Source organism: Coregonus lavaretus (genome assembly GCF_964263955.1).
Source record: "Coregonus lavaretus genome assembly, chromosome: 25".
In the NCBI taxonomy this organism is placed as follows: Eukaryota; Metazoa; Chordata; class Actinopteri; order Salmoniformes; family Salmonidae; genus Coregonus; species Coregonus lavaretus.
This window is the reverse complement of record NC_140012.1, coordinates 38,741,265-38,766,610: the sequence shown is the minus strand read 5'-3', so window position 1 is coordinate 38,766,610 and position 25,346 is coordinate 38,741,265. Positions and strand designations below refer to the sequence as shown.

At 41.5% G+C, this 25,346-nt stretch overlaps 1 protein-coding gene across 1 annotated transcript; it reads left to right on the top strand.

Moving 5' to 3' along the window:
* Positions 1-785: 785 nt before the first annotated feature.
* LOC311100763 (chitin synthase chs-2-like) lies at positions 786-17,047 on the top strand (the record flags this gene model as incomplete). The annotated part of the gene is made up of 19 exons (XM_084141726.1): positions 786-832; positions 3,727-3,862; positions 4,587-4,772; positions 5,391-6,472; positions 6,736-6,837; positions 7,338-7,502; positions 7,677-7,824; positions 8,020-8,085; positions 8,229-8,463; positions 9,008-9,208; positions 9,443-9,727; positions 13,931-14,110; positions 14,512-15,052; positions 15,150-15,304; positions 15,422-15,765; positions 16,023-16,133; positions 16,232-16,449; positions 16,691-16,757; positions 16,976-17,047. The coding sequence occupies 19 exons, from the start codon at positions 786-788 to the stop codon at positions 17,045-17,047; spliced, it is 4,341 nt and encodes a 1,446-aa protein (XP_083997852.1).
* Between the last annotated feature and the right edge of the window lie 8,299 nt (positions 17,048-25,346).

Below are 25,346 nucleotides of genomic sequence, written 5' to 3'. Positions count from 1 at the left end.
CACTTCATTTTCACTTCCTTATGAAACCAAAGTCCTACCTAAATTGGGAGGATAAAAATGGAACAATCGATCAGTGTACACATTAACATGGAAATAAGCTCTCTGAACTCTGCCTTAAGCCGTTGGAGTTACTAAGCTCCTCATCCATGGAGATCTGTGTATCTTATTTTTGTAGACATAGTACAAATGGAGGGTCTTTGTATACTGAGGGATTTATTTTATTTTTTTACACATTCTTCATTTGTAATCCAAAAGCATTGTTAAAGGAGTCCTGAAAGCAAAATCACATCTCAAAGTGTTTAAGTTTGGGTGTGGTGGGTATTTATCTATGAGGTCCTTCATCATACTATGACCTTGCATTGAATATCTGTTAATTTATGTTCTGTAATGATAGAACCAGAATATCAAGTATATTCTTTAAAAATGTAACTCATCTTGGTGACGAAATTGCCCACTGAAGACATGTAAATGTTTGAGGTGGTTAAGTTTGTACATACAGTATGTAAATTGTGTAAACTGTCATAAAGGTAAGCAAAAAGATACCTCAAAATGTAAACTTTAGTTTCATTCATTTCCGTGAGAGACAATAAAAATATTAGTGTCACGTCTTGCGGATGATCTTTGTACCTCTTTATGGGTGAATGGACAGTAAAAGGGGGAGGGCCTGAGGCATCTCAAATAGTGGTCGCTTATTAAAGTAAACTGACGCATGTCAATACCTTAGTACCTCAGCAAATGGACTAGGACTAAGGACCACTGAGCTCTACCACGAAGGACGGTGAAAAATGGAGGAGCTCAAATTCAGAGGGCGGAAAAGGGAAGGGAGGCACAGGTTAGTTTTATCCATCTAGAATAATTTAATTTAGTTCAAGTGAGAATCATTTCAAGCAAAACTGTTAGGATTCACAGGGCCTGATACTGAAAATAATTAGCACTGTAGACAAAACCAGAAATCATTCCACAAATTGAAAACATTCCACCTATACTGAAATCATACTAAATAGAAGTAATATAACTATATCATGATACAACTATACCATGTACTACGGTAGATATAATTTACCATTATTGGGAGGCTAATGAGAATGTCGTTTTGAAGATATACAATACAAGGAAGCAAAGTTGAATTCCTTCCCAAATGCTCCATATCGTGGGCCTCTGTTCTGCACTGATAATGCTGGAATTAGCCTCGTCAGTGTGTGAGATGTCACTAGAAGCTGTTATAATTGATATATTATTGTACGGAGGGTATAGCGTGATAACAATATACAATCAGATCAATACTGACATTGTTATATTGAAAGGAAGCCGTTTAATAGGAATGAAAACACCACAAGCATCTTACAATGTAATATTTGTTAAATGACTACATACACTATATGCTTAGACTAAACGAGCATGACAGAGGCATTGCAATGAATTCATGCTTTAGGGTTAATAATAGCATACAATTATAGGTATAAATAAACTCATCAATAGATTAACAAATTTAAATATATAATTGTTAGATACAACTGCACTGTGGGAGCTACGAACACAAGCATTTCGCTACACCCGCAATAACATCTGCTAAATATTGTGACCAATACAATTTGAATTAATTATTTATTACCGAATCTGTGGATTTTTTTGTCAAATACTATCCATCTAAAAGACCAGTGGTTCTCAATATTTTTTGGTAACTGTACCCACAATTATATTTTGCTCTGCCTGAAGTAAGGGAGACTGGAGGAAATTGTAACAGTTTTTCTCTTTTACTCTACGGCTCAGAAATCACTTGAACTAGGCCAGTCATGTTTTGATATAAGAAACGTACATATGTCTCCTAATCATTTATACAATTTCTAGGTATGTACATAAGACGGTCGGATCACAATATCGATTTTAATCCGAAAAGTCTGGACGTTACATTTTTGTTACAAGGTGAGTAGGACGGAGCCAGGCGCAGGAGGTGTGAATAAAATAATAGGGTTTATTTGGCCAATACAGCAGTCCACAGCGATGCGTAAACCAAATACAGTGCGACTTAAATGCATACTGGGAAAACAAAACACACGGGTGAATATCCCGGCGATAAAAGTAACATAATGCTCAACACGAGCTAGCGACAACTCCACATGGAACAATAACACACAAAGACATTGGGGAGCAGAGGGAATAATTATACAGAGACTGATGAGGGGATATGAACCAGGTGTGTGTGAAAAACAAGACAAAACAAATGGAATGATGAGATGAGGAGCGGCAGTGGCTAGAAGGCCGGTGATGACGAACGCCGAAGCCTGCCCGAACAAGGAGAGGAGGCAGCTTCGGAGGAAGTCGTGACAATTTTCCCCCGTGGCAGGGGCAATTCTAACAGTTGCTGGGGTCAAATGTAACACCCTAAAAATAAACCAAATAAATGTACTTAACTTAAAAAACATTCATGTTAATGAATCATCATATGTAATAATTTTGCTAGAAAAATTAGTAATTATATGTACTTAACCAATAATTACAGTAACACCCATGTTTGTGCATGTCCATTTGGTTCCTCTCAAAACATCTGAATAGTCTGATTGTGTCCAGATTATATCTGTTTACAACTTCTTTGGCACTCTACAGGACCCCAATGCTATTTAAAGTTAGTATTTGTATAATTAATGTATAATTCATACAATCTTAAAGTTAACATCACTTGTTTTCATCATTTGGTTGCTTGGCTCAGGGTCATTTTAACACTGTGTTACAATTGCCCCCAAACCAGCTGCCATGACAAAACCTCATGTGCTTAGCAACAGACAACAATAGTGACACATCATTCATGTCAATGTTTAGCCAACAGATGGTGATACAAATTATGCTAGTTTGAATTATTGGGAATGAATTCTCAGGGCAGTAAGAAAAATACTTTCACCCCCCAAAAAAGTGCCCATAAAACGTGCAAATAGTGAAAGATTTGGCTGTGACTTTACAAGCAGGGAGAGAACCTAAATGGACATGCACTGTGTAGGTTTCATCACTCTAGCTTGTTTCTGTTTGGAGAAATTCAAGGTGTTACAATGTTATGAGTCTTCCAACTACCCCCTGTGGATAGGCCAGTGCCTGGATACAGCATTAGCTGTGGTATATTGGCCATATACCACAAATCCCAGAGGTGCCTTATTGCTATTATAAATTGGTTACCAATGTAATTAGAGCAGTAAAAAAAAATGTTTTGTCATACCCGTGGTATACGGCTGTCAGCCAATCAGCATTCAGGGCTCGAACCACCCAGTTTATAATGGATGTTATATGATGTCACTTGTAACTTACTTCCTTTGACCCATTGATGAACTACTAAAGTTAACTACAGGTGTAGGATCTTAATTTGATCACCCTGTTGTTGCAGAAAATGCACAGCAGGAAACGCTAACTTGTATTGTATTCAAGGGTTTAAAAGGCTTCTAAAGTTTGTCATTCAACATTTACAATTTTAAAATGTTATAATGTTAATTGGGGTCCACACAATAATTCACATTTCCTGTTGCTGCAGGATTATTTTCCTGCTGTGAGAAACCACTCAAATTAAGATCCTACATATGTACCTTCCCATCACTGGATATAACGTATCTTCAAGTCAGACATTACAGTAACACTTTATAAAGGGTTTATAAAGACCAGAAGTTATTATTTTAAGGACGGTTTATGAAACAGTAATGAACAGTTTTAACTAACTGTTTGAAATTGTGTTCGATACTGTCACAGGGACACCTGGGATCCTTTCCAGTTGAATCCCATTGGTGCTGAGAAAGAGGAAAAGAGAAGATGCTTTGAGTTGTTCCAGCACCTGGTGGCAGCGTTTGTGGGGATAATGGTCCTGTCCAGTGCTGTCATCAGCAAGGTGAGCCAAAATGAGGGACCAGCACCTGGTTTTGTCTAGATGGGATACATCTTATGTCAGAATTGATCAGAATTGACTTTTCGTAGCAGGTTAGGAGAACTTACGCAGCAGGTTAGGATAATTAACGTAGCAGGTTAGGAGAATTAGGTTAAGATTAGGAAAAGGATTAGGGTTAGCTAAAATGCAAATTTCACATCCCATCCAGCATTGACCCCAGCACCATGAACCTGTAAACTACTGGCTCAAGCATAATACCTCCTGGGATGTCATCTTATAATCATATATAGCGATATCGAATTCATACCATATCAGATACATTCCCACAACTCAGCATTGATGAATAGTATACAAGGGAAGGGGTATGCGTTCTTTATGAGACAGATCTCAAATCTGCTCATTGTAATTCGTAACATGTCATACCAAATGGGTGATGGACATCCACAAATTAATTCATACCATACGATACATAACATATCATACTAAATGGGGCCTCGGATTTACGTACAGAATAATACGAAATGCTCTGAGACCAGGTTGATACCCTAGACACAGTACTCTCCTATCTGTTTTTTCTCTCTAACACTGCAAACATTCTCCTCGTGAAGTCAAAACACTATGAAGGAATTGTTCACACTCACTATGTAGATCAGTGTTTAAATGAAGGAATCTTAGATTCTATAATATTAGGAGTCTGATGTCAGTTTTGTTTACATCCAATCGTCAGGGCTCTCTACTGGTTCTCTCCACACTCTCAAGCCCCACATCGACTAGGACTCCCAAGGAAAGACAATACTACATGCTCATGCTGGTGTGCTCTTTGGTGGTGCCCAACCTGCTCGTGTTCCTCAAGTCACTGTGGAAATGCGCTTTCAAGAACTTCGTCCCACCAAACATGAGAACTATGGGAATTGTAAGTTGACGCTGAAATATTATACAATTTGATTATTTGTGATCTTTGTGTCTTAATTGCTCCTCAAATTGCTTGCTTTGACTTCTTGGTGATCTTTGTGTCTTAATTGCTGCTCAAATTGCTTGCTGTCAGTGTTGGGGAATTAATTTATAATCTAGGTAGTGTTTTCAGTAGTTATTATTAATATTTTTTACCATGTAGCGGTGTAGCTAACTACTGGAACTACACACTACTTTTTTCTGCAAAAAGAAAATATGGGTGAAGTAGGCAAGAATTTCCTTTCTTTTTCAGCATCAGAACCGCCTAATTCTCACTTGAAACATCGTGTTTGTGTTATATAGGCTAAATTAAACATTCTGTTGACATATGACCCCAAAGTAATCTATTCTTGCAATTTGTAGTCTATGACATTTCAGATTTACATATGATAATATTTCACAAAGTAGTTTGGATGTAGTGAACTACTTTTTCAAAGTAACTTTAGTTTTTTAAGGGTATCTTTAGTGTAGCTTAACTTCTTCTAGTGTGAAGTAACTGGTAGCCTGGTAAACTATATTTTCAGAGTTGCTTCCCCAACACTGCTTGCTGTCAATACAAATGTAAATCTGTATCTTTCAGGTGTGTGGGATTGAATGCTTGGTGTCTCTTGGGACCTCCATCCTGGTGCTGGTAGTGATGCCCCAGTTTGACGTGCTGACCAACCTCTTCATCTCTGGCGGAGTCTGCATGCTTTCCTCTGTTCTACAGATAGCATTTCGCCTGCAGAGAGAGAACTGGAAGATCATCTTCCCTATTTGTTCTCTTATGCTTGTTCTGACCGGCTACTGTCTTCTCGGGGCAGACTATTACGTTCGTGTTACCTCGTTTGTATCACTTCAGGAAAATGACTGTTATTGGTATGTTGGCATTGCAGTTTTTTCATCTTTTCTGGTTTCTCTGACCTGGTGGGAAAACCCAGTGCAGGCGAGCAACAACATGCAGGAAATGCTGACTGAGTTGGACACCTTCAGAGATTTTGTATTTGTGATATCGAGTCTCCTAAGGGTCGTAGTCATTGCTGCTGTGTACCTCATCTACCACGCGTTGATACAGGAAAACATTGTATGGTCAGATTTTGATTTCACTCCTAAGGCCGATGAAGATGAAAGTACAATTGCGAGGCATAAAGAGACCCTTGATATTGGTCTTACTGTCCTTTTCCTCCAAGCCTTTTTCTCCGCTGCATGCCATTGGTTTGGGGTGGTGGCTTGTAAGATCCACTCCGTGCGAATGAGCTTCGCCTTCCCTGTCTGTTTTACCGGGCCCGCCGTTCTCATCCTCGGCATGATCCTTTTCCTAACGCAATCTGAATACCTAGCTGGGGCCGACACAACTTCTATCATAGACTTTTGCTCGAGCCTAGTGGACCTGAGCACCAAGAACACCAGCGCAGTCGTGATGCTGGAGCTCACCAAGAGCATCTGCAGGACTTCTTTGAACAGCCATTACTGGACCTGGCCTTTCTCCCTACTTGCGCTGGAGGGCATTTGCATGTGGCTCGGGCTCATCACATGCACCTACTACGTGTGGAACTTCAAGGTCCAGAGGATCGAGCGCACAACTGAGCTGTTTGTACGACGCCTCTACGAGTCTGCCTTCATCGACCTGTCTCTGCTTCTGAACACCAAGATGAAGGTTGTGCAAATGAGGAACCAGGAGAGGCAAGATTCTGCTATTTAATTGATTAAAAGTTCACGTGGTTTAAGACTTCACATTGCAACAGTGTAAACAGACAATTGTTCAGTAATTGTTGAGTTTTGCCGACAGTGCACTATATAAGAAAGAGTCTTGGTGGTAGTGTGCTGAAATATACTCACTGACATTAACTCTGATCACTGCATTCAAACATGATTAGAAACTGTTCTATCTCTCCCCATCCGTCCAAACATGTTCTCATACTTTCCCCATGTCGTTCATTCTACAGTAGTGTTGTTGACGACATTGAGAATTGTGTCATTTACCTCTGTGCAACAATGTGGCATGAGACCTATGACGAGATGTTGAAGATCCTCACATCCATGTTCAGGTATTGTGCTTATCAATTTTGCTGGCTGTCTTTGATATTGAAATATTTCTAGCCCTGAAAGTTATTTAATATCAATTCATAACATTAGTGTGTGTGTGTGTGTGTGTGTGAGTGTGTGTGAGTGAGTGTGTGCAGCAGAGACCTCTTGTATACAACACAAGACAATGGCCCCGTACACACTTGCACTCAAGTTGTATAACTCATGTAGCACTCAACATATTTGTCACTGGTTGTGATAGAGCTTTTCTGCACAAAAATAATTACACCGTAAAATGGTTGTGTAAACATGTCTGTACAGACAAACTCTCCGTTGAATCACAAAAATATAAGTTATATTACAACCTATTGTATGACATCTGTTACCCATCAGTTGTACAACCTTAGTGTGTACAGGACAAACAGACTTTCACAAAATACAATGAATGATAAGGAGGTGATTATTATAATGTTTTGCATAAAAATAGGATTTTCTGTTATGTCATGTGTCTTGATGGTTTCAGGTTGGACCGGTACAGAGGTGATCCAAAAGAGGAACATAAAGATGTTTTTGACTTTGAGTGCCACATATTTGTAGATGATGCATACATGATAGAAAAGAATATGGGCAAAAAGTTAATCAACGAATATGTGACCGATCTCATTCATGTGGTCATAGAGGTTTACAGGTAAGTGGACATTTCATATTTCTTTGCACTTTACTCCCTATAAACCCAGACCAATAGTGTCAATTAATGAGCACAAGCAAGCTCTACTTTAAGATGCATTCACTATAAATGGGCAATTCTATTAATCCAAAGACAACTGTTTCATAATGAATCTTGAATGTTTGTGTGTTTTAGGGTATTCACCAATAAGGAGCCCGATGATGTGTCAATTATCGAGACTCCCTATGGTGGCCGATTAATGTTTGTGATGCCAGAAGGAAACATGCTGTATTTCCATTTGAAAGACAAACAGCTGATCAGAAACAAGAAGAGATGGTCACAGGTGGGTAGGATGATTTTTAATATTACTGTATTCCATGATTTCACCACTGTAACCACTGTTAACCTACGTTCTTTAAACATACTTTAATGACATTTCTTGAAGAACGTGAATATATTGTAATTGCTTTCTTGTTTTAGTATGGACACACTTGAGGAAAATGAAAGGTTATAGGTTTGCATCTGACATGTCTTTCAGATCATGTACCTCTACTATCTGCTTGGATGGAAAGGATACAGTGTGAAGAATCCTCAGAAGATAACGGTATGTAATATATTGAATGCTAATTTCCATGTTATTGTCTTTATCCCTGCAACACAGATGATCTGTAAATATGAAAAATCTGTGGTTTCCATGGTTTCCCTAAATTAAAGTGTATGCTTTTTTTCCCCCTCTGTCTTCTACAGAGACAGAATAATCCTTGCCGTGCCAGTCTCATATCATTGGATGGGGAGAGTTTCCTGTTGCCACAGCATGACAATGACAGTAAGAGAAAACACATCTCTGATGACAATACCTACATCATGGCCCTGGATGGGGACACAGACTTCCAGCCCGCAGCTCTGATATTACTGGTGGACCGACTTCGGAAGTACGGCAATGTGGGTGCTGCATGCGGAAGAATCCACCCTACAGGAATGGGTGAGTAAAGCTGATTTTATTTGTATTTTACCTTTATTTAACTAGGCAAGTCAGTTAAGAACACATTCTTATTTACAATGACGGCCCACACCGGCCAAACCCGGACGACGCTGGGCCAATTTTGCGCCGCCCTATGGGACTCCCAATCACGGCCGGTTGTGAGTTAGGGGGTCCACTCAGACATGGCTATGTCTAGCATACAGTATATTTCAAGTGCATCTATCCGTATCGCAGAAGCATCGCGAAAAATCTGCGTTATAGCTCGCTTGAAATGTAAAGGCAATGTTCCCGTGTTTGCGGAGACTGCATTCACGGTAAACGCTGCATGTGTCGGCTCAATCGGAAATGGAAGTTCACATTTTATCGCAGATCTTCCGTGATACTTCCACGATAGTGAGCCCCTAATCCAATTCCAACCATTACCACTGAGAGATTATGTATAAACAAGTCTTGCTACATTTCTCCATCTCCATCACACAGTATGACATGGAGATGTAGGCTATCGCTACAGCATGACTGACATGCTTCTTGATTTCTATTGTAGGTCCAATGGTGTGGTATCAGAAATTTGAGTATGCCGTTGGTCACTGGCTCCAGAAAACAGCTGAGCACGTGTTTGGTTCAGTCCTCTGCAGTCCTGGATGTTTCAGCTTGTTCAGGGGATCAGCTCTGATGGATGACAATGTGCTCAAGAGATACACCACCACTGCAACTAGAGCCTCCGAGTACGTTCAATATGATCAAGGTGACTACTTTCTTGTTCTCCCATCAACAACACTTGATTGGCTACTGGAGTATTATACTGTACAACCGGAGGTTCATAGAACGTTTCATCACAGTTTCTTGAGCTATTTCTGTTGGCTTCAATCGACCAAGGGTGACATACACATTTACTTGCTCATTAAGTGTTCCCTAGAGCAGTCCTAGGACCTGATATGTATATTGACTTCCTTTAATATTCCCTCTTCCCGCTGGCCAGGTGAGGACCGCTGGCTGTGCACCCTGCTCCTTCAGCAGGGCTGGAGAGTGGAGTACAACGCTGCGTCGGACGCCTACACCAACTCCCCTCAGGAGTTCAAAGAGTTCTACAACCAGAGGCGGCGCTGGGGGCCGTCCACTCTGGCCAACACCCTGGACCTCCTGCACAGCGGCAATGAGACGGTCAAGAGGAACTCTTCTATCTCCAGACTGTACATCTTCTACCAGATATTTACTGTCAGCTCATCCATTCTCGGTCCTGCCTCTGTATCTCTGATGATAGCAGGTACCATCTCACCCTCGGCTTGTTTTGTTCATTCTTGTTAATTGTACGCACCTTTTATGTCTGTGTGTTGTTAACCAATTACTCATTATATTATATGACCTAGAATACACATATTCCCTTAAGTGATTTTTTTTATTAGGGGGTAGATCAGCTTTAATATTGCAGATAGATTGTGGCTTCTATCAATGTCATTTACATTTACATTTACATTTTAGTCATTTAGCAGACGTTCTTATCCAGAGCGACTTACAGGAGCAATTAGGGTTAAGTGCCTTGCTCAAGGGCACATCGACAGATTTTTCACCTAGTCAGCTCGGGGATTAGAACCAGCGACCTCTCGGTTACTGGCACAACGCTCTTAACCACTAAGCTACCTGCCGCCCCATCATTTCCAATCCCCCATATATACCTGCATCATTTCCAATCCCCCATATATACAGTACCAGTCAAAAGTTTGGACACACCTACTCATTCAAGGGTTTTTCTTTATTTTTACAATTTTCTACATTGTAGAAAAATAGCGAAGACATCAAAACTATGAAATAACACATATGGAATCATGTAGTAACCAAATAAGTGTTAAACAAATCAAAATATATTTTATATTTGAGATTCTTCAAATAGCCACCCTTTGCCTTGATGACAGCTTTGCACACTCAACCAGCTTCACCTGGAATGCTTTTCCAACGGTCTTAAAGGAGTTCCCACATACGCTGAGCACTTGTTGGCTGCTTTTCCTTCACTCTGCGGTCCGACTCATCCCAAACTATCTCAATTGGGTTGAGGTCGGGGGATTGTGGAGGCCAGGTCATCTGATGCAGCACTCCATCACTCTCCTTCCTGGTAAAATAGCCCTTACACAGCCTGGAGGTGTGTTGGGTCATTGTCCTGTTGAAAAACAGTCCCACTAAGCCCAAACCAGATGGGATGGCGTATCGCTGCAGAATGCTTTGGTAGCCATGCTGGTTAAGTGGATTCTAAATAAATCACAGACAGTGTCACCAGCAAAGCACCCCCACACCATAACACGTCCTCTTCCATGCTTTACGGTGATACACATGCAGAGTTCATCCGTTCACCCACACCACGTCTCACAAAGACACGGCGGTTGGGACCAAAAATCTCAAATTTGGACCAAAGGACACACTTCCACCGGTCTAATGTCTATTGCTCGTGTTTCTTGGCCGAAGCAAGTCTCTTCTTCTTATTGGTGTCTTTGCAGTAATTCGACCATGAAGGCCTGATTCACACAGTCCCCTCTGAACAGTTGATGTTGAGATATGTCTGTTAATTGAACTCTGTGAAGCATTTATTTGGGCTGCAATTTCTGAGGCTGGTAACTCTAATGAACTTATCCTCTGCAGCAGAGGTAACTCTGGGTCTTCCATTCCTGTGGCGGTCCTCATGAGAGCCAGTTTCATCCTAGTGCTTGATGGTTTTTGCGACTGCACTTGAAGAAACTTTCAAAGTTCTTAAAATGCTCCGTATTGACTGACCTTCATGTCTTAAAGTAATGATGGACTGTCGTTTCTCTTTGCTTATTTGAGCTGTTCTTGTCATAATATGGACTTGGTCTTTTACCAAATAGGGCTATCTTCTGTATACCCCCTACCCCTACCTTGTCACAACACAACTGATTAACTTTTAAGAAGGCACACCTTTTAATTGAAATGCATTCCAGGTAACTACCTCATGAAGCTGGTTGAGAGAATGCCAAGAGTGTGCAAAGTTGTCATCAAGGCAAAGGGTGGAAAGAATCTCAAATATATAATATATTTTGACTTGTTTAACACTTTTTTGCTTACTACATGTGTTATTTCATAATTTTGATGTCTTCCCTATTATTCTATAATGTAAAAAATTGAAAAAATTAAGAAAAACCCTTGAATGAGTAGGTGTGTCCAAACTTTTGACTGGTAGTGTGTATTTTTGTAAATACTGTATATTAAAAGAATATATATTTTCCTTCTTTACCCTACCACCCCTCCCCTAATTGGAGTAAACTAATGGACAACCATACTTAGGCTTCTACTCCCAGCTTATACATACTATATACATTTTATGGACACAGTATATTTTACATTAGTTATATTTTGTTTGTTTTTAGTCCCATCCTTCAGCTACCCTCAACCCCTCCCATCTATCTCTGAAGACCATCCAGTTTTGATTTATAGCTGCCATATTTTCCATTGTGCTGTTTCACAAAAGTTCTGAACCTCTCATAGTTTCTACAGATTGTAAATGAAAAATAAACATTTTTGCTAAGAGTATTATTATATTATTGATCGGGTGGTTGTCTCCCCCATATACAGTGGGGAGAACAAGTATTTGATACACTGCCGATATTGCAGGTTTTCCTACTTTCAAAGCATGTAAAACAAAAATCCAGAAAATCACATTGTATGATTTTTAAGTAATGAATTTGCATTTTATTGCATGACATAAGTATTTGATACATCAGAAAATCAGAACTTAATATTTGGTACAGAAACCTTTGTTTGCAATTACAGAGATCATACGTTTCCTGTAAGTCTTGACCAGGTTTGCAAACACAGCAGCAGGGATTTTGGCCCACTCCTCCATTCAGACCTTCTCCAGATCCTTCACGTTTCGGGGCTGTCACTGGGCAATACGGACTTTCAGCTCCCTCCAAAGATTTTCTATTGGGTTCAGGTCTGGAGACTGGCTAGGCCACTCCAGGACCTTGAGATGCTTCTTACGGAGCCACTCCTTAGTTGTCCTGGCTGTGTGTTTCGGGTCGTTGTCATGCTGGAAGACCCAGCCACGACCCATCTTCAATGCTCTTACTGAGGGAAGGAGGTTGTTGGCCAAGATCTCGCGATACATGGCCCCATCCATCCTTCCCTCAATACGGTGCAGTCGTCCTGTCCCCTTTGCAGAAAAGCATCCCCAAAGAATGATGTTTCCACCTCCATGCTTCACGGTTGGGATGGTGTTCTTGGGGTTGTACTCATCCTCCTTCTTCCTCCAAACACGGCGAGTGGAGTTTAGACCAAAAAGCTCTATTTTTGTCTCATCAGACCACATGACCTTCTCCCATTCCTCCTCTGGATCATCCAGATGGTCATTGGCAAACTTCAGACGGGCCTGGACATGCGCTGGCTTGAGCAGGGGGACCTTGCGTGTGCTGCAGGATTTTAATCCATGACGGCGTAGTGTGTTACTAATGGTTTTCTTTGAGACTGTGGTCCCAGCTCTCTTCAGGTCATTGACCAGGTCCTGCCGTGTAGTTCTGGGCTGATCCCTCACCTTCCTCATGATCATTGATGCCCCACGAGGTGAGATCTTGCATGGAGCCCCAGACCGAGGGTGATTGACCGTCATCTTGAACTTCTTCCATTTTCTAATAATTGCGCCAACAGTTGTTGCCTTCTCACCAAGCTGCTTGCCTATTGTCCTGTAGCCCATCCCAGCCTTGTGCAGGTCTACAAAAATGTATCCCTGATGTCCTTACACAGCTCTCTGGTCTTGGCCATTGTGTAGAGGTTGGAGTCTGTTTGATTGAGTGTGTGGACAGGTGTCTTTAATACAGGTAACGAGTTCAAACAGGTGCAGTTAATACAGGTAATGAGTGGAGAACAGGAGGGCTTCTTAAAGAAAAACTAACAGGTCTGTGAGAGCCGGAATTCTTACTGGTTGGTGGTGATCAAATACTTATGTCATGCAATAAAGTGCAAATTAATTACTTAAAAATCATACAATGTGATTTTCTATATTTTTGTTTTAGATTCTGTCTCTCACAGTTGAAGTGTACCTATGATAAAAATTACAGACCTCTACATGCTTTGTAAGTAGGAAAACCTGCAAAATCGGCAGTGTATCAAATACTTGTTCTCCCCACTGTATATATAACATTCTATTGTCAAGTTAAGTATTTCGAATTGTCAGTAAGTTCAAAAGCTCAACGTTAGGCAGAGAGCCAGCTGGGTGAACGAGATTACGTATGACTACACATTTTATGGCACAGGGCTAAAGGACAAACAGTATAAAGTATGCCTACCCATCAGTTATATGACTTTTGCTTTGGTTCAATAAAACCATAAAGTCATGTGGCGAAGATGAGTTAAGATGAGGTCAAATAGTATTGTTCTTATATGCTAGGTTATATGCTAGGTTATATGCTAGGATATACAGATCTCCATCCCAGGAAGTATTCACCCCTTTTTCTGTCTTCCTCTTTAGGTGCTTTCCAGTTTGTGTTCAAAATTGAAGGAACCCTGTCCATCATAATATCAGTCATCCCACCTATTTTCTACATGTTCATTTGTTTTCTGGCTAAACCAAACACCCAGATCACCATCGCAGGCATTATGAGTGTGTTGTACGCCTTTCTGATGTTGGCATCATTCTTCGCCATCATCGGTAAGCTTTGGCAATGACTTTTCACATGACCATTCACTCAACATACAGTACCAAGTTGTTTATGCAAATATTAAAGGTTACCTCTAATCCTTTAAAGGGTAAAGGCTGGTGATAAATGAGATTTTGTTGCCTGGCCCATCAGAATAATTATAATTATCTTTTGACATTGTCTGTTAACCTGTCATCATCAGTAATAGGTAGAATTTGGTCAACTTTCTTTTCATCCAAACATGCTGTATGACATTGAGCTGCATTTAGTCTTGCGTGACAGCATTTGTAACTGATTTGGTTTTGGGTGCTGAGATTTGGCTGTAATTTACCACTACATCTTACATCACTACTGTTGATTGGGTGCCAGGTCAGACTATTACGATACACATTTCATTTCATGCGTTCCCCAGGTGACATGGCTATGCAGGGCACATTCATCACCCCAACTGGCCTCTTCCTGTTGTCCATGGCTGCCATGTACCTGGTGACAGCCCTCCTTCACCCCCAGGAGTTCAGCATGATCATCTATGGTCTGATGTACTTCATCTGTATCCCCAGTGGTTATCTCTTGCTCACAATCTACTCCCTGGTGAACATGCACATTGTCACATGGGGCACCAGAGAGACAAACAAGGAGAAAGAAGAGAAGAAGACCCAGAATGTTCTCTGTGATCGCAACTGCAAACTTTGCTGTTGGGATATGAAACTACAAGTCACCCAAGAGACCGACAACTTGATGCTCCAGCAACTCCAGCAGGCAGTGAATCCAAACACACAAGTCACCCAGCAAGTGGTGCAAGAACAGAAGCCCGACACCAAGGAAGAGAAAAACAACGCACTGAATGAAGAAAATAATAAGGAAATAAGTCCAGAGCTTTTAGAAAGAAGAAGAGCCAAGAAAGACAAAGACTCAGAATCTGATACAAGGCATGTACAAAACATTTCACAAAGGCCCAAAGGATCTCTCTCTCATATACTGTCTACAACAAACTTCTATCAAATGAAGGGCTACTGTACCTGTTGTAACTTTTTATCCTCTTGTTTACAGCAGTGTTGACAGCGTTCCTAAAAAGGAGAGTGCCTATTCCAGCATTGAAGATGACAACGACGATAACCATGACGATGACGATGATAATATGGGTTATGCCGGTTCGGTTTACAGTGGCTTCACCGAGGAAGAAAGAGAAATTGTACCTCAAAGTGGTAGGTGGATCAGTACATGAAAGATAATAGCTGTAACCTATAACATACAGAAAGTCAGTATGTAACTACAAGTTGAACTATAATCAACAGCACCTCTACACAATTTGCTTTCAATAGATTGGGTTCAGCCTGTCAAGGAAGAGTTCCTGAAGAAATTGACCTATGCCAACTTGAAAAGGAACCTTCAGGAGCAGATCCGCTACACACTGAGGAACAAGAACCAGGAGGATGTGTGTGAGGAGCTGGTGATGATGTTGACGGACACGGTGAACGGAGAGCTGAAGGACAAGGTGGGCCCAGAGGACGTGCTGAGCGACAGCCAGCTAGAAGAGCTGCAGTACGCCCTTAACGAGGCTGCCAGGAGGATCCTGAAAACCAACCGCATGGAGAGGCTTGAGAGGAGGGTGAAAAGAGCCATAGAGAAGACCCTCATTGCCCCACAGGTGGAGAAACTCACTGAGGTAATGCTTGAGTGAAAACACACCATTCATATTATATTTCATGTTATATTGTATTGCCTGGTGACTTACCAGTGCAGCTCCGGACATTGTTTTCTCTACATCTTTGACCTGGGATGGACTTCAGCAACAAGATGACTCAGTAATCTGGAACCAGACCATTTGAGTGATAATCTGAACAACAGACAGTGTTGAGCAACAATGTGTTCCAACAAAAATGAGGAAATATACCGACCATGTTTCCCTGTGTATTTTGTCAGGATGAACTCGACTTTTGGAAGAAACTGCTCGAGAGATACCTCGCACCTATCGTTGACGATAAAGCCCATAAAGAGCAGGTGACAAAGGAACTGAAGTCACTACGAAACAAGGTGGGCTTTTATTCTGTTATTCTACTATTTATTTACTACGTTCTACTAAAAACACGGCTCGTAGAATGATCATCTTTCGATGTATTGTTGTTTTACAGGCAGTGTTTCTGTATTTCATCGTCAACGTTTTGTGGATAGTGGCCACTTTCTTTTTACAAGCCATTGGAAATGATGTGATTAGTATCAAGATTCAGAAAGTCTGGCCAAATGGCACATCATCAGGAGAATACCTGAAGGTGGAGCCTCTCAGTCTGATGTTCCTCTTGTCATTCGCTGTGCTTCTCGTGGTGCAGTTCCTGGCTATGCTTTACCACAGGTGGGCAAACATTTCTCATTTCTCAAACACAGTATGATATATCTACATAACACCACCATTCCAAACATGCCTAAGAGGACAGAAATGTCAAAATAAAAGACAGAAAGATGAATAGAATAAAGATTACAATCTCATGCTGTGCGCATTATTACAGCTCAATGCAAGCTACAGCTCAGTTATCTTGTGATGAGTCTTGATGAAATCAAACTAAAAGTACACTGTGCTATGTTTCTCTTTTCAGAGTTTATACTCTTATCCACGTGGTGTCGTACAGAAGCACAGAAAAAGACTACATTCCCAGAGAAGAGGTGAGTGACCTCTGCTAATCCAAAACAACAAGGAGGATAAAGTATACCTGATCGTCATCTACTTTAGTAGATTATGAATCATTTGAGTAATTATAAGATATACTGTATATCTAACAGGTTAATAAATGATTTACTAGACCTCGTATGAAAAACAATTATTGTGAAGACCTAAAATGCTTGTCGTTGATCATTTTTATTTCTCTCCATTGCTTGTGCAGGAGGACGAGGAGGGGATTATTCTTGAGAACCAGATAGCCAACGGCCTTGTGATCACCAGTGATGACTTGTGAAACTGGCTTTTTTGGGGGCGTGGTGTTACTGAGTGTTCCATGAAACAGAATAGTGGCTTTGTGAAGTGTATTGCACCTTTATGTCTGAACATAATTCAGATATACCTAGCAGGGAAAGCTTATGATACTGCAGCATGTTACTACTAGCATTAAAGTACTTATCCAATGCCTCAGTTTTCTATAAAAAAAATCAACGGTATCAATATTGAATAACATTGAGTCATAATAAGATATAAATATTGTAATTCAGCCTGATTGGATGTACTTTCTGAGAAACAGCCGATATTATGATCAATTAATACATAACAAAATCATTAAACATATCCAGAGAAATATACATACACAGATACATACTTCTACTACCACACAAGCCTCCATTTTTCAAGGGGAAATTACCCTTTCTAAATATATGGCTGTGAACCTATCCAACTGAAGAAAAGGTGGGTCTTGCAATCTTTCACAGACGGACAATGTAACACATATTGTGAACATGAAGTCAATGTACTAGTATTTATACTGCAATATTTATGATGTAAATGTGACTGCCTATGTTGAACTCATTAACTAAAATTAATATTTCTAACAGATACTGTATTACGAGTCAAAACATTCAATGGTGAATGCATGTGGCGATTAGGGCTGTTACAGTGACCGTATTACTGTCACACCAGTGGTCACGAGTCATGATGGCAGTCAAATTCCATGTGACCGTTTAGTCATGGTAATTAGGCTTCTCCAAGCTCTGATGCTGCTGATGGTCATTAGTAGCCTACCAAACTTGCTAACCGCCTGGTACTCAGCACTCTATTGTCCCTCTAATCACTCTGACATCAATGCAAATGTAATCGAAAATCTAATCAAACACTTCATGAGAGCCCATGAGCTCATGTTGCACAACATTTCAATAGGCTATGCAATTGCGTGAAAAAACAGAGTGATGGCCTTTATTAAAAAGAGGAGGATTTCTATAGGCTAGGCCTACTATATTTATTTCTCAACCTTCCGAATATTAAGCACATTGCTTATCTTTAAAACAGGAGTATAGCCCACCTGGCTGGCATGAAAATGAACCACGGGAAAAGCGTCCTCCATTCGCTATTTAAGTGCATAGATTAAATATATATTTTTCCCCTGCCCCTGTTTCGAGACAGGTGCATGTGTCACGTTCGGTTAAGGACTGGTCAGACCAAGGCGCAGCGTGAAATGCATACATGTTTATTTAAACGATAAACACACGAACAAAACAACGTAACGTGAAGTCCTAAGGCTAAACACAATACAAGCCTCTAAACACGGAACAAGATCCCACAACTAGTGACTGCCAATAGGCTGCCTAAGTATGATCCCCAATCAGAGACAACGAGTGACAGCTGCCTCTGATTGGGAATCACACCCGGCCAAACATAGACATACAATCCTAGAATGACAACATAGAAAACACAACATAGAACACCACACCCTGACTCAACATACTAGAGTCCCATAAGTCAGGGCGTGACAGCATGATAATGGTCCAATCTAAATCAAAACAAATTGTATGTTTTTTTTTGCTACTTTTTCAAATCATAGTCGCACACCTCATGTAGCCTAGCCCATAGGCCTATATGTTTTGATAAGGTTTGTATCACAACTAAAGTGGCCAAATAACTTCTTAAAATTAAGCACATTGATCTGCTTTACAACTGGTGTAGAGCCTAACTGGCATACATACGCAGCGTGTGAGTTTCAAGTTTGGGGAAGAAAATTTTCGCCATAAAAATGCACCTTTATAATTACATTAATAATCGCATTTGCGGTCACGTTTTCCTGCTAATGGAAAATTTGCATATACAGTGGGGGAAAAAAGTATTTAGTCAGCCACCAATTGTGCATGTTCTCCCACTTAAAAAGATGTGAGAGGCCTTTAATTTTCATCATAGGTACACGTCAACTATGACAGACAAAATGAGAAAAAAAAATCCAGAAAATCACATTGTAGGATTTTTAATGAATTCTCCAGGACCTTGAAATGCTTCTTACGAAGCCACTCCTTCGTTGCCCGGGCGGTGTGTTTGGGATCATTGTCATGCTGAAAGACCCAGCCACGTTTCATCTTCAATGCCCTTGCTGATGGAAGGAGGTTTTCACTCAAAATCTCATGATACATGGCCCCATTCATTCTTTCCTTTACACGGATCAGTCGTCCTGGTCCCTTTGCAGAAAAACAGCCCCAAAGCATGATGTTTCCACCCCCATGCTTCACAGTAGGTATGGTGTTCTTTGGATGCAACTCAACATTCTTTGTCCTCCAAACACGACGAGTTGAGTTTTTACCAAAAAGTTCTATTTTGGTTTCATTTGACCATATGACATTCTCCCAATCCTCTTCTGGATCATCCAAATGCACTCTAGCAAACTTCAGACGGGCCTGGACATGTACTGGCTTAAGCAGGGGGACACGTCTGGCACTGCAGGATTTGAGTCCCTGGCGGCGTAGTGTGTTACTGATGGTAGGCTTTGTTACTTTGGTCCCAGCTCTCTGCAGGTCATTCACTAGGTCCCCCCGTGTGTTTCTGGGATTTTTGCTCACCGTTCTTGTGATCATTTTGACCCCACGGGGTGAGATCTTGCGTGGAGCCCCAGATCGAGGGAGATCATCAGTGGTCTTGTATGTCTTCCATTTCCTAATAATTGCTCCCACAGTTGATTTCTTCAAACCAAGCTGCTTACCTATTGCAGATTCAGTCTTCCCAGCCTGGTGCAGGTCTACAATTTTGTTTCTGGTGTCCTTTGACAGCTCTTTGGTCTTGGCCATAGTGGAGTTTGGAGTGTGACTGTTTGAGGTTGTGGACAGTTGTCTTTTATACTGATAACAAGTTCAAACAGGTGCCATTAATACAGGTAACGAGTGGAGGACAGAGGAGCCTCTTAAAGAAGAAGTTACAGGTCTGTGAGAGCCAGAAATCTTGCTTGTTTGTAGGTGACCAAATACTTATTTTCCACCATAATTTGCAAATAAATTCATAAAAAATCCTACAATGTGATTTTCTGGATTTTTTTCTTCTCAATTTGTCTGTCATAGTTGACGTGTACCTATGATGAAAATTACAGGCCTCTCTCATCTTTTTAAGTGGGAGAACTTGCACAATTGGTGGCTGACTAAATATTTTTTCCCCCACTATATATGGACAAGCAATTACTATCTAACAGTCTGATGGCCTTGAGATAGAAGCTGTTTTTCATTCTCTCGGTCCCAGCTTTGATGCACCTGTACTGACCTCGCCTTCTGGATGATAGCGGGGTGAACAGGCAGTGGTCGGGTGGTTGATGTCCTTGATGATCTTTTTGGCCTTCCTTGGACATCGGGTGCTGTATGTGTCTTGGAGGGCAGGTAGTTTGCCCTCGGTAATGTGTTCGGCAGACCGCACCACCCTCTGGAGAGCCCTGCGGTTGTGGGCGGTGCAGTTGCCGTACCAGGCGGTGATACAGCCCGACAGGATGCTCTCAATTGTGCATCTGTAAACATTTGTGAGTGTTTTAGGTGCCATGTCGAATTTCTTCAGCCTCCTGAGGTTGAAGAGGCTCTGTTGCGCATTCTTCACTTCACGGTCTGCCTGTGTTGACCATTTCAGTTTGTCGGTGATGTGTACGCCAAGGAACTTGAAGCTTTCCACCTTCTCCACTGCAGTCCCGTCGATGTGGATAGGGGGGTGCACCCTCTGCTGTTTCCTGAAGTCCACGATCATCTCCTTTGTTTTGTTAAGAGGTTATTTTCCTGGCACCACACTCCCAGAGCCCTCAACTCCTCCCTGTAGGCGGTCTCGTCATTGTTGGTAATCAAGCCTACTATTGTTGTGTCATCTGCAAACTTGATGATTGAGTTGGAGGCGTGCTTGGCCACGCAGTCATGGGTGAACAGGGAGTACAGGAGGGGGCTGAGCACGCACCTTTGAGGGGCCCCAGTGTTGAGGATCAGCAAAGTGGAGATGTTGTTTCCTACCTTCACCACCTGGGGGCAGCCCGTCAGGAAGTCCAGGACCCAGTTGCACAGGGCGGGGTTCAGACCCAGGGCCTCAAGCTGAATGATGAGCTTGGAGGGTACTATGGTGTTGAATGCTGAGCTATAGTCAATGAACAGCATTCTTACATAGGTACAGTCAGGGGCGGCCTGTTCAATAGGGCGATATGGGCGACGCACTGCCAAACGGGAAAAGGAAGGGATTTTTTTTCTAATCAATTATATCACGGCAACAGTAGTTATCAGTGTTGTAATCTATACGTCTGATCTGCCACAGTGCCACACTGCCACTAAATGTCGAATCAGGCTAAAGTCGTGCTTCAAATGGCTCCCCCCCCTTTTGGGGCGATTTCAGTCAGGTTGAAAATCGCCCAGAAGTCTGTCATAGACTCCCATGTAAAATCTATTTTTTTCAAATTTCAGAGCCTTCAATACAATCTCAATGGGTGTCTGTGGGCTTGCACTTACGCGCTTTCGTCATACGTTACGTAACCATGAACGTAACTGAGAAAAGAGTGGATTGTTTGAAAGAAGTTCCTTTTTGTCGGCGAACAAATGAAGATAAATTGGCAACGAAACAATTAGGACATCCAAGACCAAATTTAATAATTCAACAGGTTTCTACTAAAGGCGGAAAGTCCTACACCCGAGGATTTTCCAAAAATTGGTACGAACGAAAAAAGACATTGCCACTCACTCAACTGGATGACGAGGGATACAGGCTAGCTGTCCGCCGCCACAACGATGAGGTTAGTGTTGATAATCACAAGTTTACTGGAGAACCAACTGAGACCAAGTAGAGACTTTGGACAGGGTGGATATGGTGTAATAAAGGCAGTTTATTCAGAGGTAAATATATCTGGAATCGCGTTCACGGACCCGTTCGTCAAACTCTTAGGGAGCTATAAATTAAGCCCCATTACTTACCATATCAGATAAGAGAAATTGCTGCAGCTACATATATTTTACATCCTGGCCCTACATAGTTCACTATTTGCATCACTTACCAAAATATTACATGTGGTCATATATGCTTGGAAAGTGGAGATGCCATAGAACGTCAAAAAAGTAAACATTGCTGGAGACACATTGCCGTTTTGGAGAAGACATCGCGTTTGCTAGCGAAGAGATTTGTTGTGGCAAATGAACTTGGGCTGGGAATTGCCAGGAACCTCACGATAAGATATATGCATCAGCATTGCGAGTCTCATGATTCTATACGTATTGCGATTCGATACTGTGATTTTATTGCGCACCATATGTCTGTTGCAGAGGGATCAGAAAGCCATGAGAACGAGTTTTGATCAGTCATGGAAATAAAAGTGCTGAAAACAAATTGGCTCCCAATGTGAAAAGATTGAGAACAAGCTATGAAGGAACAATAATGGTGTTTTGGTGCAGGTACAGCCAACTAGCGCTAAAATATTGCGATATTGTCAATACAGTATATCGTAAAGTATCACTATGTAACTCGATTTCTTTCACCCCAATCCCTCAAATTAACGGTAAATAACTGAATTGTTTGCCCCACATTTAGCTAAGATGATTAGCTAGCCAGCTAAAATGTTTTATTTAGTTAGCAGTCGCATCTACAATAGTTTACTGTCAATAACATGTCTCCAAAAATGACGTGGTGTCTCCAATTGTGTTGACATTTTACAATTGCAATGCGCATCCATGAGTATCCACTTTCTGTAGCTCAGCTGGTAGAGCATGGTGCTTGTAACGCCAAGGTAGTGGGTTCGATCCCCGGGACCACCCATACACAAAAATGTATGCACGCATGACTGTAAGTCGCTTTGGATAAAAGCGTCTGCTAAATGGCATATTATTATTATTATTATTATTATTATTATCTGAAGAGAGCCCCGAAACATTGTGTGCAGACATTTTATGCAATAAATGAAGTAGGTTCAATCTAGTAGTTCTGATCTTCTGATTGGTCCTGATGAGTTGGGCGAGGTCACCTCCAGGCTACTGTCACTGTTGCATTGGCTCTGAGTCGGGTTCTCTGTCTTCAAATGTTCAGCCTAAGAGAGGGGATTTTTGTGTGTGTGTGTGTGTGTGTGTGTGTTTAACAGTGATGATGTGTGTGTGTGTGTGTGTGTTTAACAGTGATGATGTGTGTGTGTGTGTGTTTGTGTGTGTGTGTGTCCTCAGAGCAAGAACTCGTGAGTTGGAAGAACTGAGAGGCCTATGGCGTGGGTGTTGTCCTTGGCCACCTGCTGACAAGGCTGACAAGATAGGACCCTTTTGTCCATTGTTATTGGATAGGAACAGAACTTATAACCAGCTCCTGACCTAAATAGATCTTAGCACAACATTTTACTCAACATATCATATTCCATATTCACTATAACAAATATATTTACTACGACATTAGCAAGAACCGCCACATCCTCAGCCGGCTAATCCAGTGTGTGAAGTTTTGCGGAGTGTTTGAGTTAGCTTTGCGAGGCAAAGATGAAACTGAGGGCTCCACCAACCCTGGTAAGCCAACACTTTTGAGATCAGTCAATAAATGCTTCTGGTATTGACTTATATGCTGCCCCTGTCTTCATGTTGTTGCTGGACATATCTTTTTTTAAATGTGTGTAGGTCACCTAAATCATCAGAAAAATTGCCCCTCCTGAGAATTTTTTCAGGAGCCGCCACTGGGTACAGTGCTATGAAAAAGTATTTGCCCCCTTTCTAATTTTCTCTACTTTTGCATATTTGTGATACTGAATGTTATCAGATCTTCAACCAAAACCTAATATTAGATAAAGGGAACATGAGTGAACAAATAACACAACAATTACATATTTATTTCATTTATTTCATAAACAAAGTTATGCAACACCCAATTCCCCTGTGAGAAAAAGTAATTGCCCCCTTACACTCAATAACTGGTTGTGCCACCTTTAGCTGCAATGACTCCAACCAAATGCTTCCTGTAGTTGTTGATCAGTCTCTCACGTCGCTGTGGAGGAATTTTGGCCCACTCTTCCATGCAGAACTGCTTTAACTCAGTGACGTGTGGGTTTTCAAGCATGAACTGCTCTTTTCAAGTCCTGCCACAACATCTCAATTGGGATTAGGTCTGGACTTTGACATGGTTCCAGTAATGCCTGGCGAAAACCAAACTCTGCATTCCACAGTAAGAACATCATACCAAAGGTCAAGCATGGTGGTGGTAGTGTGATGGTTTGGGGATGCTTTGCTGCCTCAGGACCTGGACGACTTGCCTTAATAGAAGGAACCATGAATTCTGCTCTGTATCCGAGAATTCTACAGGAGAATGTCAGACCATCCGTCTGTGAGCTGAAGCTGAAGCGCAGCTGGGTCATGCAGCAAGACAATGATCCAAAACAAACAATCAAGTCTACATGAAAATTGCTAAAAAGCAACAAATTGGACGTTTTGGAATGGCCTAGTCAAAGTCCAGACCTAATCCCAATTGAGATGTCGTGGCAGGACTTGAAACGAGCAGTTCATGCTTGAAAACCCACACGTCACTGAGTTAAAGCAGTTCTGCATGGAAGAGTGGGCCAAAATTGCTCCACAGCGATGTGATAGACTGATCAACAACTACAGGAAGCATTTGGTTGGAGTCATTGCAGCTAAAGGTGGCACAACCAGTTATTGAGTATAAGGGGGCAATTACTTTTTCACACAGGGGAATTGGGTGTTGCATGACATTGTTTATGAATAAATGAAATAAATATGTAATTGTAGTGTAATTTGTTCACCTATGTTCCCTTTATCTAATATTAGGTTTTGGTTGAAGATCTGATAACATTCTGTATCACAAATATGCAAAAGTAGAGAAAATTAGAAAGGGGGCAAATACTTTTTCATAGCACTGTATTCCTCTTGTCCAGATGGGACAGGGCAGTGTGCGGTGTGATGGCGATTGCATCGTCTGTGGATCTATTGGGGCGGTAAGCAAATTGAAGTGGGTCTAGGGTGACAGGTAAGGTAGAGGTGATATGATCCTTGACTAGTCTCTCAAAGCACTTCATGATGACAGAGGTGAGTGCTACAGGGCGATAGTCATTTAGTTCAGTTACCTTTGCTTTCTCTGGTACAGGAACAATTGTGGCCATCTTGAAGCATGTGGGAACAGCAGACTGGGAAAGGGAGAGATTGAATATGTCCATAAACACACCAGCCAGCTGGTCTGCGCATGCTCTGAGGATGCGGCTAGGGATGCCGTCTGGGCCGGCAGCCTTGTGGGGGTTAACATGCTTAAATGTCTTAATCACGTCGGCCATGGAGAAGGAGAGACCACGGTCCTTGGTAGTGGGCCTCGTCAGTGGC